We start from the raw sequence: 16,645 nt of genomic DNA, 5'->3' as shown, positions 1-16,645 counted from the left end.
TGTCTGGCGTTCGTCTAAGAGAGGTTTTAGTACTTTTTCTTGGCACTAAAGAGAAAATGATGGTTGCTCTTATCTCTGAAAACAAATTTCATTTTCATACTACAGAGCCCATGAGGGCCACCGCACTCAACAACATCTGCTTAAATAACGGCCGTTTGTGACCACACCAATGCTGTGTAATCTGGCAAAGTAATCTGATGTATATCACAACTCAACTGTAATTCATCATGCCTACCTATGACTTGTTGTCACGTCCCAAGTCAGGGAAACTAGTATTGTTTACCCGTGGTTAGAGGTCCATTAGCCAGTCATTGATATCTGATTGTATTTGGCGAATGCATCCTGTGATGTAACATGGCATTTTGACTGTTTTTTTATTATTGTTTCTGAGCCTTACATGGCAGCAGCTGCCTTCCATGTGTAAAGTAGGCAATGTTATGAAGCAGAGGATCTTTGAGGTGACACAAATCAGCCACGACCATGTGACATCATTCAGTGCTTGAGTGACACCACCAAGAAAATGCTATGTGTTCCTTTTCATTAACTTCCTTCATGTGGCTTTGATTCTATTGTATTTTGATCTTTCAAGTAGTTGCTTTTTAAATTCCATAGACATATAGAAGAGAAAAAAATATATATCTTTTTGAGAATGCTATTCATTTTTATTTTAATTGACAGCAGAAGGGTCAAAATCAGGAAAAGTTGAATCAAATTCAGGACTGTCAAGTAAAGGAGACAAGTCTCATGGTTCCAAAGACAGCAATTTAAGCAGGTTGCAAATAGAGCAGTTAAAGCAGGTTGCAAATAGAGCAGTTAAAATAGAAAAAAAAGACATGTTATAATTGGCAATAATTCTGTCATATCCTTGTTACAATGTTTTTGTCCTTGTCTCTGGGCCATGAGCAATTGATCTTTTGTGTGTCAGCTTTGCCTATTTGAATGATGAGTACAGTAACCTCACCGGTGGCTTAGCTGTCTTACATCTCCCTCAAGGTCAGAGACACCCAGCGCCACCTGACAGCAGGGTGTCCTCAATAGAAGGTAAGAAAATACCACAGACTGGCTGGGAGGCAGATAAAGCAGTGCCCCCAGCTGGAAGTGCTGAGGTGTGATCCTATCAGGCCAGATACAGTCATGCATCATTCATGTCAGCAGGACAAAGGAGACGCAGTGATCAGGAGGCTAAATGATCCCAGTGCACAAAGGTGAACATTTCCCCTGCTGATTATTTCACATTCAGTTCATTTCTTTCATTTGTTTTCTTGAGCTTGCTCGTATTGGTATCAGTAAACCATCATTAAAGACCCAAATTAATGCTCGTACTTGATTTAAACATAAATTGTCATTCATGTGCCCTTCAATTCCAGCTGGTTTTATTCACCCACTGTGAAATGTTAAGTGAACAAACACAGTATGCCATGGTCCATGGTTCATGTTTGGATATGTAAATGAGCTCTGCCTTGCCACAATGTTATTCCACCTCCTTCCGCTGAAGGGGTGCCCTCCACATGCCTGGTCTGGAGGAAAGCGTCACCATAGAAACAAAGACAACACTGGCACATCGGCTTAGAGGGTGACTGGGCAAATGTTTTTGCTTCTTGAGGACAATGACACTGGCGTGCACTGGTGCTGGGAGGGATTTGACAGCGTCAAGTGAGTGTCAAACAACAGACACTCATTTTTACCTCCTTTAAAGGCCATTTACACATTCGGTCATGAAGATAAAGAGATATACTTATGTATTCAATGAGAAACCAGAGGACCGTTTTGTTGTAATTGTATGTACCACAAAAGGTTATGAACTATTTTTAATATATATTTCATGAAAGTGTCTGTGCTTTGTAACCAAGCTATTTTTTCTGTAACATTCAACATACTCTTGTGTTTTCATTTGCGCTGTTTATTGCATAGTCATCCATCTTCCTTACCTCTTGGAACATGTCACTATGGTAACCCTTTACATACTATGATGTGACCAAATATCAGACGAATGCAAATGCAGTGTATTGGTGTTCCACCAGAGCTGCCTTAGTCACATTGTACTTACTTACACATACTACTACTACTACTTCGGGTGAGTGGACAGGTGTGGACATGGCCTTTGGACCAGCTCTTGGTAGCTGCATTTCCTTTCATCAGTATGAGCACTTTAGGGTTTTAATTGTCTGTACATGCAACATCTACAGCTGCTCTGTCTGTCCCAGGCAAAGGAATCTGTCTTCCAACATTCGTCCTGAGCTTTCTGCCTTTTGCCCTGTACATTTTTTTTGCCATTTTTCCTCACCTTGATCGAAGGTCTAAGAACAGACGTTTGAACGTAAAGGCCATCAAGACAATTGCAATATGTGATCTTGAACTGTACAAATAAATTGTACTGTAATGCTACGGGGGGGTTGTGTTTGCATTGTGCCCAGTGTTCGTCTGCTCACAGTATTTCCTGGAAATTGTAGTCACATACTGTCTGTCTCAGCTGTAATAAACTGACTGCACTGAAAAACTAGTAGAGCCCTCGGAGAGCGCAGACCTCATTTCACAGCTCATTTCTCCCGATATTGTGATTTACACCCAATATTCTTTTCATATTTTGATTTACACCAAATATTAAAATACAGAACATTATTTTATCTACATCAATAGATTCCTTAACCAAGAAAAATACCATTTGGAAATACAGTATGATCGTTTTTAGTTATTGACAAAATGTATTATTTAGCTAATGATGTTTTTCTTCTGGAAATAGCTCCATTTAAGATACAACAAATCTGTTCACACTAACCGATTAAGCAGACTCTCAGCTACAATCAGGTGTTAGTTCATGTCTTTATCTTCATTTGTTGCCTTACAGTGCCTCATAATCCAAAAGCACCATAATATTTCTTTTCCTAGATCATAGCATCCAGAATTTTGTCAGGATCTGGATCAAACTTTAATATATTACAGAATATGTAGTAAATGTATTGTGTATTTTTGCCAAACAATCAGAGCAGTTACTGTGGAGTCATACACACAGACTGAAAATGCCACTATCGCACAGTGATAACAAATCCTTAAAAACTTGCGTGTCCAGATGATTACAGAACACTACCAACATGTAATCATCTGTTCGGTGTCCTGTTATCAGCAGTTCCTGAAAATTTCATTAAACTTGCCAACAGACAGACAAACAAACGCTGGCAAAAACATAATCTCCTTGGCGGAGGTAATAAATCACACATACCATTCATCCATGCATCCTTTATACTGTTTGTCCTTGCAGGGAGATGGACATTCACTGAAAAGCAAGGAACACTGGTCACCGGGACAACCGTTCACAACCATTTATCCACTGTCAATCCAACATGTGAGGAATGCTGAGTACCTGGAGGAAACCTACAGACTCGTATGCACGACGACAAAGAATTTGTGCTGTGAGGTAACTGGACCAACCTGCATGCTAGACACCACAGACATCTAATGCAGACAGACCTATGTAGCTGCTCTTCCTTTGTTACTTCATCCTTCCTCCTTGCATTCACTTACTGTCTCATTTGATACTACTGCTCTACTTCCCATCCAGAATAATGGCAAATTTGTAGCAGAGTGCAGCCAAAAAAGACTCATTTTGCAGCATCAACGCAGTGTTGGCAAAGCTTGTGGGGGGAAATCTGACCTTCCCCTTTTAATCAATGCAGAGTGAAGCGGCGTTCGTGAGCTGGGGTGGGAGGGAGTAGGTGGGCTGGAGGCTCTGGACCATTACTCCAACAAAGAGGCAGCCCTTGTCCTAATTAGCTCACAAAATAGATTCTGATTTAGAATCTCAGATGAAGGCCGTCAGGCACTAAGAAAAGACATTGTCTTCATCGTCCTGTCAATGGAGGCTCGTGTGGCATAGAGATGAGAGTAGCAAGAATGAGAGACAGGGAGATAAAGTCAGATGACGACAAAGAAACAAGAGGAACCACTTAAAACCGACCCTTCAGTCGCTTTTAGGGGGTTTAGATCCATTACATGATTGTCTTAAAACAACCTGTCAGAGGCTCGTCAAGACTTTAACGTCCTCTGCGAAATATTAATGGAGAAGAGAACAATGAGGTAAATGGAAAGAGAAATGACAGCTTGTCCAACTGTTCTGATTCGACAGGTGATAATTTATGAGTTTATGAACAGCTGTAAAAGCTTTGTGTACCCTTCCTGACTTCCTGTGTTTTGACGTTTTTGCCAAAGTCCTCAACAAAAGGAGACCAAACCAGGTGTTGACTCTCCTCCTTTCTCATGTTCACACACCGCATGTGGGTCTTTGTAAGGAACACACACTGTGACCGTTCCCGCTGATTGCACAGAGCCATGGTTGTAATTCCATTTACGTTTTAGTTTGTAGTAATGCACTGACAGCTGTATTCTGGACTGGCTCTGTAGTTTTTAACGGACAGTGAAACACTTACCTTTCGGTTGAGAGCATGTGAGAACTAACACACTAAATGTATCATGTACGCTTAGTTTGCTCAGTGTTTACTGCACAGTGGCAATAAAGATCTGTGTGTTAAACCACTGAAAGGACTCACACGTTTTTCAGCCACAGTGATGTCAGTCACATACCAGGCGCACGGACTTGATTGATTTCATGGATATTATCTATTGAATTATCTATTGAAGCAGAGGCTAAAAAAAACAAAAACAAAAAAAACATAACAGCTTCATGTAGGAAAAGGTGAATTGTCTGTACCATTGTGGACATGTGTACCAAACGTAACACCAACCTACAGCAGTTTTAGGTTTTTGACACAGGTTTTCTCTGGGCTGCAAAGTAAAAATTATAAAAACAAATAAACAAAAAAAATCAAAAATGAATGCAGTTGTTGAATGAAAACTCCTCCCACATCGACTTTCAGTGTATAGAACATGTCTGCATTTGTGTTTACTGTGTGATTCAACAGTTCCACCTATTCACTCTCTGCAGTGAAACAGCAGCCCCTGGTGGAGAACTGCAGTCAACACACACACACGCACACGCTTCAATAGACCCTAAAGCACTTTAGTTTTTGGAAGAATATTGAGTTAAAACTGACAATAATATGTCTTTTATGAGCGTCCACACAATCTATGGACATCTTCTTAAAAATGAGAGCTAAAAATGTTTCAACAATTTTAAACATCATTCAACAGGTTTATTTTTGTTGTTTTGCTCTGTGTGTAATTTACCTTTCTCATTCTGCCTAGGGGCTGTGACTACGGAGCAGTTGAGCTGTTGTGTGAGTTAAAAGTTGTTTTCTTCTCTCTTGTTTATGTCTTTTCTTGTTTCTTTCTTTCTTTGCTTGGTTTAGGCAACTGCATAATCTATTCCAAGCTAACGATGCAAATGTTTCTTTCTGTACATGTTACTGTGAATCAACGGTGCCTCAACCTTGAACTGACAGTGGAAGGTGTATAGTTGGTGAAGAAGGGAAATAAAACATCAGTTTAATAGTCAGACCATCTTTCAGGCAGGGTGCTACAAACATTCAAGACAAAGTTTCTGACATGAGACCTACCTGAGTTCTGAGAAGCTGTCCTGGGAAATGATTTGAAATGATTTGGTCCGACCTTGGATATTGTACCTGCAAAGAAGAACATAGTATTTCTGAGTCATAGGACGGATATTACGTCAATATTTTGTGATGTCTGTGTCATTAGGGCTTATCTGTTTCATAAAGCAGAAAATAGAATTGACATTAGTGTAGTGAAAACGACTTTATCCTGAAACGGGTAAATTGAAAACTTTAAAGGCGGTTGGTTACCTGTCTGTCAGTTTTGAACACTATTTCACACAATTATCTCGACTTAACACACTGTTTGACAAAAAAACTTCATCCTGAAGTGAGAAAAACTCGGAAACTGAAACAAACCATATTCTTGTTTGGATTCAGTTCATCAGTAAGCCTGAAATGAGGAAACTTCCGCACAGTTTTCGTGGGAAAAAGTCGGTTTCCTGCTCCCTCGCGGTGCCATTTCCCTCCGTGGAGGTGAGTCCGGTCAGCACCATGGACAGAGAGCTGAGCGGTGATTGGTCCGCGGCACGACGTCAGGGATTAAGAGCGAGTTGTCGATTGGTTCCAATGGAAGCGACAGCAAGGTGACGGCCGCTGATTGGTCGATGCCCGGACTGCGAAGGAGCCATCGCTGTGCTCGAGGTGCCGAGGACACGTCGTATAAAAGCACCGGTTGGTTGTTCCCAGACGTCCACCGGCGATCCGCCAGCACCAGAGGAGCAGCAGCCGCCCAGCAGAGGCCCCGGGGCTGCGCAACACAGCAGCTGCTCTCTGACGGAGGTAAGCAGATTATGCTCCCAGCGAAGCCGTAATTCCAGCTCCATGTCAACCTCCCTCACCCATGGACGCTGAGAGCGGCTGCTTCTCTCCGGGGAGGCTGCAGAGCCTCGGCCTGACTGCCGCCGGCATGTGGAGTGTGGGTGTGGAGGCCTCTTTTCTGCGGGGTTCCGTCACACCTTTGGGTAGAGATGATGTCAGCACCTTCGAGTCTCGCCTGCCGGGCTCACACATTAAATCCCCCGGCAGAGCGTCTTAACGCCAGGTTCATCCTCAGTTGGAGGCTCTTACACCATTTGCTAGAAGAAAACAGAATGTAAACGTTTGACCTGTTGTGTTTCCTTGTGTTTCAGACAGACTCTCAACACTGAACCAGAACCGAATCTGAGCGACATGGCTGGTCAGTCATCGTGTCTTTCAGTGTGACCAAAGAGCAAAGCTCCTGGTATTTGTGAAGGATAATACCAGTAGTCCAATAGTTCTTGGACTAGTTAGTCAGTTTGTAACCTTTATTTAACCCTTCATAGGGATGAAATACTTCGAAATTCTAAATATCAACTCGACTTTTTCCACATCTATACTTTATTATTATTATTTTAATAAATCAATGTAAATTCTGTTTTCATATCTAGTTCCTTGCCAGTTATGGGTTACACTTTCTAGAAAATAAAATGGTAATGAATGTTCACATGCATGTAGGATTTAACATAAGTATAATAGGGAAAAATACATTTATAAAGTGAGAGAGATAGAAGTGATCAAATTTGATTTCTTTCCCTGTAAAGGGTTAAGCCCGTGAGTACACTAGTTTACATTGCAGGCCAGCAAGACACAGAGGGAAAAGAGAAACCAAATACATATCAGTATACAAAAGACCATAAAATACACAAAACAAATCAGATCAAGAAAAAGCAAGTACCAGCAGAGGATTGATAATCAGTGGTTAATGGTTTAAAATGACCAAAAGGAACAGGTTTTCTGGAGATCATGGAGAGCATATGCAGCATACACAGAGAAAGCAGACATCTCTGGCTCTGCATGGACTGTTGGAGTCACAACCAGTTACTAGAGTGGGGTATTAAGAGTGTTGGTGGGCTGCACAAGCAAGGAAGACATGTAATGAGGAGGATTGTATTACCATATTATGTGTTAACAATACTATGCAAAGATTTCCCCACTTTTCCTGCATCAGGAGGTTGTTGTGTTTTGGCCATCAATAAACAGCCTGTCACATCAACACAATCTCACAAGTGTCACAATAACAATCACTTCTTGCAGAAAATAACTTCCCCCCGCTGCCTGGATTCATTCCACTGAAGCCATGCTTTTACCAGGACTTCGATGAAATCCCTGACCAGCACAAGAACATGTGCAAGAAAATGTACCACCTGTGGATATTGTGAGTGGCTGTGATTTTTTTGTTTCATTGTGTTAATATATAATGTTATATAAAATATATAATGTTACTGTACCTACATAATCCCAGACAATTCCACAGTTTGGAACTGGCTTCACTCTGCAGTAGAATCCCAGCTACCAATAAAAACCGTCATCCTAATTTCCTTCTCATGAAATCAGCTCATGATATCAACTGTAAAACAGAGGGGAAAGCGTTTACAAGGGTTCTCTTGCAATGGCCTGTGATATCCTGACTGATTATTTCCTAATGAGTCACAGCACTGACCAGATGGCCATCTTTTTAGCACAGCAGTTACTGTTGGAATTGTGTTCGGCAATTTTTGCCAGGAGCACTTTCATCAAAGTTTATTGCACCGTAAAACAGCAGTGTAATGAGGAGAGTGATATTGGTTGGGTCTGAAAGCTCCCTGCCACGAGTCGAGCACAGGAAGGAGAAAGGAAGAAGAGCTGCAGCAGCATCTCCACACTTCTCCACAATTCGACAGTGTTCTGTCAAATGTAATGGAAATGCTCTGTCAAAGAACATTATTCAGGTTCTGGGGACGAACTGGAACCAGATTCATGCAGCATGATGAGTGAGTGGAGCTGTGAGCTCAGGGGCATCTAGTCAGCCTCTCGGGCACACTTCCCTAAAAAGTGCTTCACCCTCACTTCAATCAAACCAACCATCAAGCACATCCAAGTCCTGTAAGATAAATGTTAATACTGATACTAATACTCATGATATGCAACTCCAGCTTCAAAATAAGAAGGTTTTCTGGTAAACCTGCCTTTCTTTTCCCATCCAGGATTTAGGACATTTTGTGAACAGAAAGTGTAAATATATTCTCTAGGTCCTCGAGTACACAAAGGCACAACTTGCAGATTGAAGTAATGAAGCCTGATAGCTGGAATAACTTGAAGAGACATGTGTCTATTATTCATCTGTATGTATGTCTTTCTTTGCAGTGAACCCCTTGTCTGTCCACAGGGCCTCATCTTTTTGTAGTGGTAAACGTAACATGAGCAGGTATTCAAAGACTCAATATGCTGTCGGCTTGCTGTTTTCCCTCTTTGTCTCTGTGCTTTTGCACTTACCATAATGGTTGTTCTGCATGCTGTTTGCTTTGTAAGTACTTCATTATTCTGTTTGCGAACTTTCTTTTTGTTTTTACTCTTTGCCGTGGTGAGCTCATTTGGAGGTCGCTATATTCTTCTGTTCTGTTCATCTTAATTGTGATCAGGCACTGGCTTGTTTCAACTGTGTTGGCGTTATGTTGGTTTGGTTTCAAATTGATTGGACTTCCTGACTTGTTTAGAGAGGTGGAACCAGACCTTTTCACATAATATTGCTATGATTTCATAGGAAACAATGGCAGTAAAACAGGGACGCTCAGCCCCTTTTCTGTCCATTCTCAGTTGTCAAACTCTGCTCTTGCATGTTTGTGCAGCTGACTGATGCTCGTTTGTGTTCCGTAATGTCAAAATAGCTCTTTCCTTGATTGCAGTAAACAGTGCAACACTGGCCGTGAATCTCATCGGCTGCTTTGCGTGGATGTTTGGAGGCGGTGGTGTGACCAACTTTGGACTGTCTATCATCTGGCTCCTCATGTTCACTCCCTGCTCCTACGTCTGTTGGTTCAGGCCCATTTACAAGGCGTTAAAGTGAGTACTGACTTTCACAGTTTGACTTTATGGGTGATCCAGTCGTCTCTCACAGTATTATTTGGTGTTATATCCAAACGGAAAGAGCTTGGTTGAGGTGCATCTACCCGTCAAAATAAAACATTGTATTTCTAAAGAGAGCACAGAGTGAGATTATTATCATGTTCCTTTGAACATATTTTTATGCAGTCATGTTGTTTCAGTGACTTCTTCTACCTCCATGAGACGCCCAGAGAATCTGCTTCATGAGTGAGAAATGGACCCCCCGAAGTAGTCACACCGTAAAAGGGAAATGCGTGACGTTTGAGTGTTAACATAGACATTTAATCTATTTTTCTCTTCAGCTGCAAAAACTGTGTCCTGTACTCAGGGGTTTGAGATATGAAGCCATTAGTGCGTACAAAGGGCACTGGAGCTGCAGTATCTAGACGTCTGGTATAATGATCTGTCAGCCCTCACTAAGTCCGTCGGCAGTGCATTGATCTATAATGTAGGTTTTTTCCTCCTCTGATGAAATCATTGATTTAAGTTTACTCGGTTTAGATGATGCAGAATACAGCGCCAAGTATGGAAGTATTAATGTTCCTTGTATGACTCTGTTTTCTTCTTCAGGAGTGACAGCTCCTTCAACTTTATGATGTTCTTCTTTGTGTTCATGGCTCAAGTTGGTATCAGCATCATTCAGAGCATCGGCATCCCAGGATGGGGAGTTTGGTGAGAGTCTTTCATCCACAATGATACAGAACATTTCATGATGAGAGTTTGATTCAATGTAATTTCCTTTCACATTTTATTAAATGTAATTTAGTTTCAATTATCTTTTAATGGTTTTTGTTTCAGTTATTGGCAAATTATGGGCTAGTAATTTTAGCCCCAATGTTATGATCCTCAAAGAGTCATTTAATAAACACGTATAAAAGGAAATAGCGTTCAGGAAGTTTTTATGAAATTTTTAAGTAAGAATCCAACTTTGCAATGGGACTCAGAGTTAATCTTGTACAATTGATAGTCATCTTTAAAATACTTATATACCAAAATACCAGAGTTTAGAAGTGGCTCAGTCGGCGCATTGTAAGAAAGGTTTACTAAGAGCATGAATTCTAGTGAAACCTGAGCTGAAACAGTCAGAGCTCATTAACATGACAGCGATGGAGCATCAGAACACACCCTCATAGAATTTTGATCATAGTCCTGTTATTAGAGTTTGGCAGGCTGTTAAAGACCCCGACTCAGGCTGACGATCGGGAATTAACATTATGACAGCGTCTGTACCGCGTGTGTCTGGGTCCAGACATTGGGAGCACGTACAACTTTTCAACTTTAATCTGGAGCCGTTTTATTCCACCAAATGATTTCTATTTAACATCCAGATGTTCAGTTGTGTATCATGTGATAAATTCATGCCTCATAAGCTATAACTTTGATTGTCCTGTAATCAAAAAGTCATGGATTTTAATGAGAAAATTGTCTTATTTCAGTGGTTGGTTGGCCACCATCTCCTTCTTCAGCTACAATATCTTGATAGCACTGATCATGTTGATCCCAACTGTTATGTTCACTGCGGTGGCCTCGTTGTCCTTTATAGCCCTCACAAAGGTAAGAATACTCTGCATTTCAACACTAGTGCAACAATTTTAATACGATACAATTTTGTACTGTTCAGTCTAAAATCTTTGCAGCCCAGTGGTACGAATGATCCATTCTGATGTGGAAAATAATGGTCTTTTAAGTCCAGAATTTAGGATGGATTAAGTTTTTTCTCACATGAATAAAACATCATCACTAGGTCTATTACCATAATGCCCCAAGTAATCTTGAAAAGAAATACTGCAAATGAGCACAATCATACAGGGTTCCTAATAGGGACACGCCACTTACTTCCAGCCATGAAGGCTTGCTGATAACTTGTGATCCGGCCTTGCATGCAGATCCACAATTTCTACCGTGGAAGTGGAGGCAGCATGTCTAAAGCCCAGGAGGAGTGGACCACAGGAGCCTGGAAGAACCCGCACGTTCAGGCAGCGGCCCAGCAGGCGGCCATGGGAGCAGCTGCTGGAGCCATGCAAGATCAATACTCCAGCCCACAATACACTGACAACCAAATGTAGCTTCTTGAAGACAGGCGCATCAAAGAAAGGACAGTTATGCCAAAGACTGAGCAACAGAGTTATTAATTTAAACTTTAAATCTAGGAATGTTTCAGATAAGCATCACTACTCCAAATATGTTCATCATATTGCAAACTTTCTGGCAGATGCTGGTTTTGGCCTTGGTGACGTACAAATTATTCAGTGTTTTATATCATTTCATATATTAAATTCAATTTATTAGTTTTGAAAGTGTACTTTAGGAGAACTGTGATTTAATGACAGGACCTTTGTGTTTACAACCATTTGACTTGGTTTGTTAGAATGGTCTCATGCTGTTTCAGTATTTGTTGTTATTATTATTAATATTCTGTTGCATGTCAAATTGAAAAGGCAAACCTAATTAAATTTGCAACTGTGTTATAAATTACTGATGTCCCTCCTTTTCTATGCAGTTTGTCAGTGATTGTGAAAGGAAATAAAATGTGTCTTCAATGCCTCAAGGTTTCTGACCTTAAGACATTGAAGACACATGTTATTTCCTTTTTTCATTATTTTATAAGGAGCGGTCGGACTTCAGATAACACAGGGAATATCAAAAAAAATAATCCTATGTCAGATGTGAAATACATTGTCTGCAAGCTCTTGCAATGTGACTGTTTGACCTCAGGGTGGCACTAATGGTTTTCGTTTGGAAATGCAAAGCTTCTACAAGGACAGATTACCTTCATTCATCCTTCACAGATAACAGCCATATATAGTAGTACTTTCAATTTCATGTTCACCTTTAACACCCTCCCATCATGACAAACACTATAAACCGGAGGCATAAATGCCGTCTCACAGCTCCAGTCTGCATCACATTTGTATCTGCTGCTCCAACCTGCTCCATGGAACCCGTTGGATGTACGGCAGCTCCACCGCTTCAAGGACAGTGGATGGGAGATGGCAGATCAGAGACCCCTCACACCTCTCCCCAAGAAAATAACAAATAACAAGCTCCTTTGTGGCTAAGAGCACTCTGTATTCAGAGATTAATATTTGTTACAGTTATATATATTATCACATTTTTATCATGTGCACAAGATCACATTCAATTCCGACTATAAAGTATTTATGCAAAGTGAATGTGACTATGGATTTAGGCTGTAAAACTTTAAAAATGATATGGAGACAAGCTGCTTTTAGTTCAATGCCCATATTTCCTACACACTCATTCTTTTGCAGTCACACCAGGAGGTTTGTTTGTTGCTTTTGTTTTGTTTGTCCCATTAAATTCAGGCATTGTACTCAATCATTAAAATGTGAATTAAAACCGTTTCCGATACATTACACAAAGCAAATGGTACTGCAGCTGCAGTATCTGCCTTCAGGTGACACTATTGTCACGCTCACACTGACACCACTGGGACACAACCAGACCCTTTATCCTTCTTCCCAGTCATCGATCTGTAAATTCTACACAGGTCCACGAGAATTCTGAAATAGTTGAGGTGATGAATGTATTCGGTTTGCAAACACGCTTTGTATCTGGTCTTCATGTGAGCAGAAATTAGACTGGAAACTGGTTTCCTTCCTTCCTGCCTTTCTCTCTTTTTTTAGTTTTTTATTTTCCTTTTCATTTTACACATTAAGACAGCTCAGTCACAGTCACACAAGGTTACAGTGGATCCCTGATGACCTTTACCTTCAAACATAACATATATAACAAATATTTAGTCACAGCTACACCATCTCGTCCACTTACATTGTGTTGTTTTCACAAACCTGTACTCAAGAAACGGTCCTATGACCCCCCTCTCTTCCCCTCCGTCACTGCTAATTCTCACCAGCATCTATGCTATTTCTGTCATAGTTTCAATCCATTTTTTAAAGTCTGGTGCAGATGTACTTTTCCATAACCTCAGGGTATTTCGGGCTGCTGTGACCATCCCGACCTTTATACTGTAAAGTCATGTCTCGACCCCCCCCACACACACACACACACACACACACATCATTAGTGTTTGGTCACTGTCTTTCTCTCAATGTTTTGAGAGTGACAGAGCAGTCATGAATAAATGCGGTGATACCCAGGGCACCTACCAGCTGTCTGCAACAAACACTGTAATTGCCATCCATGTTGAAATCTCTTGAGACAACCGGTGACAGTGTCTTCAAGTAAATGTAATGCAAAATAGAATTATTAATCAAATACATAACACACATATGCTTGATTCTGTTTTCTGTTCTGTCAACGCATAGAGGACGGGGGTAAAAGACATTTATATGAATTCATTCATTCATGCATATGCTCACCGATATGGGGTCCTTTGGGGTGACACACAAATTAACATGTCAACATTCTCATGTGTGCGCACACACAAATATAACCTAAGCTGCTCTGTTGTCCAAAATCCAAGAGAAGCTTTAAAGGGAATTGTCACTGTCCAGCTGAAGTTATCTTACATCACAGTTACTATTTTTAAAATTGACAATTTTATCTAAGACACTACGTGTGACGGCAGGGGCCTCGTGTTTTGAAGGAGGATGAGGGGCAGGGCACTTGACAAACAAACACTGAGTCATCCTCTGCACACAAATTTGCGGGATTTCAAATTGGGAAAGCATTTGTGACATTTTGGTGAGTTGATATTATAGTGTAATAGTTCATGTAAGTGCCTAATACAAAGTGTAATTGTTGCATTCAGATCACGTACTAAATCTAAAAAGGTTGGGGACCACTGCTCGAAACTATGTTTTCTAGTGAGAGAACGCAGTGGCAGAAGGAAGGAGGTGAGGTCCGTATAAAGGGTGACGTCTGACCTAAAGCTGACAGAGCACAGAGGGCCTTCTTGTTTCGTTTCTCCAGAGAAATGGGATAGAGTGCCCTTTCATGCACTTAAATAAACATACACATGTGCGCACACTCACCACACACGCACAGATTTCTGTCTAGACAAAGGTGTACAGATGTGTGCTCACACAGGCGTACATTTATGTAACACACAAACACACATGGTCCGAACATGCATCTGTCCAACAACATTTTTTTTTCCACTTGACTAAGTAGGCGCGCTGTCTTCAATTTTCACGTTCGCTAAACATCATTGGCCAGTTTTACAAATCAGCTGCTCCCAAAAGCTTTAGGAATCACGCAGCCAAAACGTTCCACCCTAGATCATTTCTACATGTGCCTGATGAGAGGAACCCGCATCCAGACAGCGACTAAGGAGGGGTCATCCAGCTGTCTGGAACGGGGCCATGTTAGTCAGTGCCGGTGAGGGAGTGGTGCCGCCACCAGCCTGTGAAATCACTGATCTGATGATGGGGCTTGTCCCTCCCGACAGCGCAGGAAACAACGACAGTGGAAGCCGGAGAATGAGTCTGGTGAAATATGTGCCTGTCAGAAGGGAAGAGAGGCTGAACACTGTGGTGCAGGGTCACCACTCCCCGTGGCTGACTTCATCATCGACACTACGGACGTAGCCAGTGGAGGGGTGAATGGGGGTCATTTGGGGACCTGATCAGAGCATTAGAGCCTATCTTTTGCCACAACAAGGTCCCTTCAAATCAACTTGTCTGGGGCTTGAAATATTCTGACTGCAATTTCTTTCATGGAAGGAATGACTTAATGAGAATTTATCACCCAACTATTGTCACCATGAGGACCCCTCCAGGGTTGCTTGAGGATAGGTCATTTATATATTACATATAATTAATGAGTGGGGAAAAGTGAAGGAACTAAGTTGTAAGAAAGCCTACGTCGAGCTAGAGGTGTCAGTTATGAGGAAACAGGAATTAAAACCTTTCTCTGTGGTTTTCCCCTTCAGTCGACCGTCGTAACCCATGGGGGTTAGAAATTTGACAGGAAAGTGAAGAAAAAAAATGTGCTCAAATTTACCTCAGTTTAGGTCAGTCAGCTGTCCTAACCCGTGGGGGTTAGAATTTGACAAAACATTGAAGAAAAAAAAATGTTTGCTCAAATTTGTCTTTTTCCTCTATTTGAGCAAAACTTTTTTTTTCTTCTTCTGTTACCCAACATTACCGGAATAGTGGAACCTTCAAAGCAGGGTCTCAGCTTGTTCTGGATAAATCCATGACTGCTGACATCCTTGTAGCCCAGACCCTCCCCACACCATACATCAGACTGGTGTGGAGTTAGGAGTTCAGTTCTGAACTGACTGAAGCTTCTTGGATGAGTGGCGATGAGTCAAGTCCAGTTGCCTACAAATTAACCCAGCAAGAAACCACCATGACCTGGAAGGCGGAGACCCTTCAGACTTCAGCAGAGTGTTGAGTTGGTCATTGTGGCTGCTGCAGTCACATTCTACAAATCTTTGGTATCATCTAACAAGCTGCTTTGTCCATTTCTCTTTCTTCTGCTGATTTGTCCCTGAGGTCTCCTTGTTTTCATGTAAACATGCTGGCGTTGGCATCTCTGGCAGCGAACATCATTTATATTCCATATCTCAGCAATACACGATGCATGTGCTGGGTTTTGTTCTGTACACCCTTGAGGGTATTTTTCTTTGCTCTTTGCAAGTTTGATTCACTTGAGACATTCCCCTTGGCACACTTCTTACGAATACATTCACATATTCATTTGTTTAAAGAAAGATGTCTTAAGTCAATCATGTGTCCCCAACTCAAATGTTTGGACAGCTACAGGGAGTATCCTTTAAATGAACAATAACAAGAGGATGTAGCCAACGCAGTAGAAGAAGTTCCTGTTGGAAACTGAAGATTACTGCCTTTACACGCCCCTCCCTCCCCCTCCCCCAAGGAAAAAATAGGCTTAGTTTAAGCTAATTACCGTATATCTGCATGAGAATATGTAGACGAAACACCTGGGACAGAAAATATAAAAAAAATTAAAAAAAAATTGTCCATTCAATTCATAACTTGGTTTCTAATTAGGATCTTCCTCTCCTTCATTCTCTCTATCTCTCTCTCTCTCTCTCTCTACTCGCAGGTCCGGCCGATCTGGTGTGGAGAGACGTGGCCAGCTGCATCCTGAGGCGTAGTAATAACCTGGGGTGAGAGGATGTTCTGTTTTTAATTGAAGTTTTTAAAGTCAAATGGGCTGCCTCCGTTTTGTCAAAGTAATTTTAATTCATGGGACAAAATCAGGTGTCCCACTCTGGACTCCGACTCTGCACTGGTTGCTAAGAGAACCGCTGATCCATGGAGCCAGACTAGACTTCAACAACAACAACAACAACAACACAATGC

General features: G+C 41.4%; 1 protein-coding gene across 1 annotated transcript; it reads left to right on the top strand.

Annotated features, from left to right (window-relative positions):
* The first annotated feature begins 6,345 nt into the window (after window positions 1-6,345).
* LOC144740106 (secretory carrier-associated membrane protein 5-like) lies at window positions 6,346-11,452 on the top strand. The gene is made up of 7 exons (XM_078622983.1): window positions 6,346-6,533; window positions 6,635-6,681; window positions 7,554-7,679; window positions 9,188-9,344; window positions 9,957-10,058; window positions 10,823-10,940; window positions 11,273-11,452. Exons 1-7 carry the CDS (start codon window positions 6,346-6,348, stop codon window positions 11,450-11,452), a joined length of 918 nt encoding a protein of 305 aa, XP_078479109.1.
* The last annotated feature ends 5,193 nt before the right edge of the window (window positions 11,453-16,645 follow it).

Source organism: Lampetra planeri, unplaced genomic scaffold, assembly GCF_965212315.1.
Source record: "Lampetra planeri unplaced genomic scaffold, kcLamPlan1.2.h2 scaffold_1905, whole genome shotgun sequence".
NCBI lineage: Eukaryota > Metazoa > Chordata > Hyperoartia > Petromyzontiformes > Petromyzontidae > Lampetra > Lampetra planeri.
This window is presented reverse-complemented; position numbering and strand designations above follow the sequence as displayed.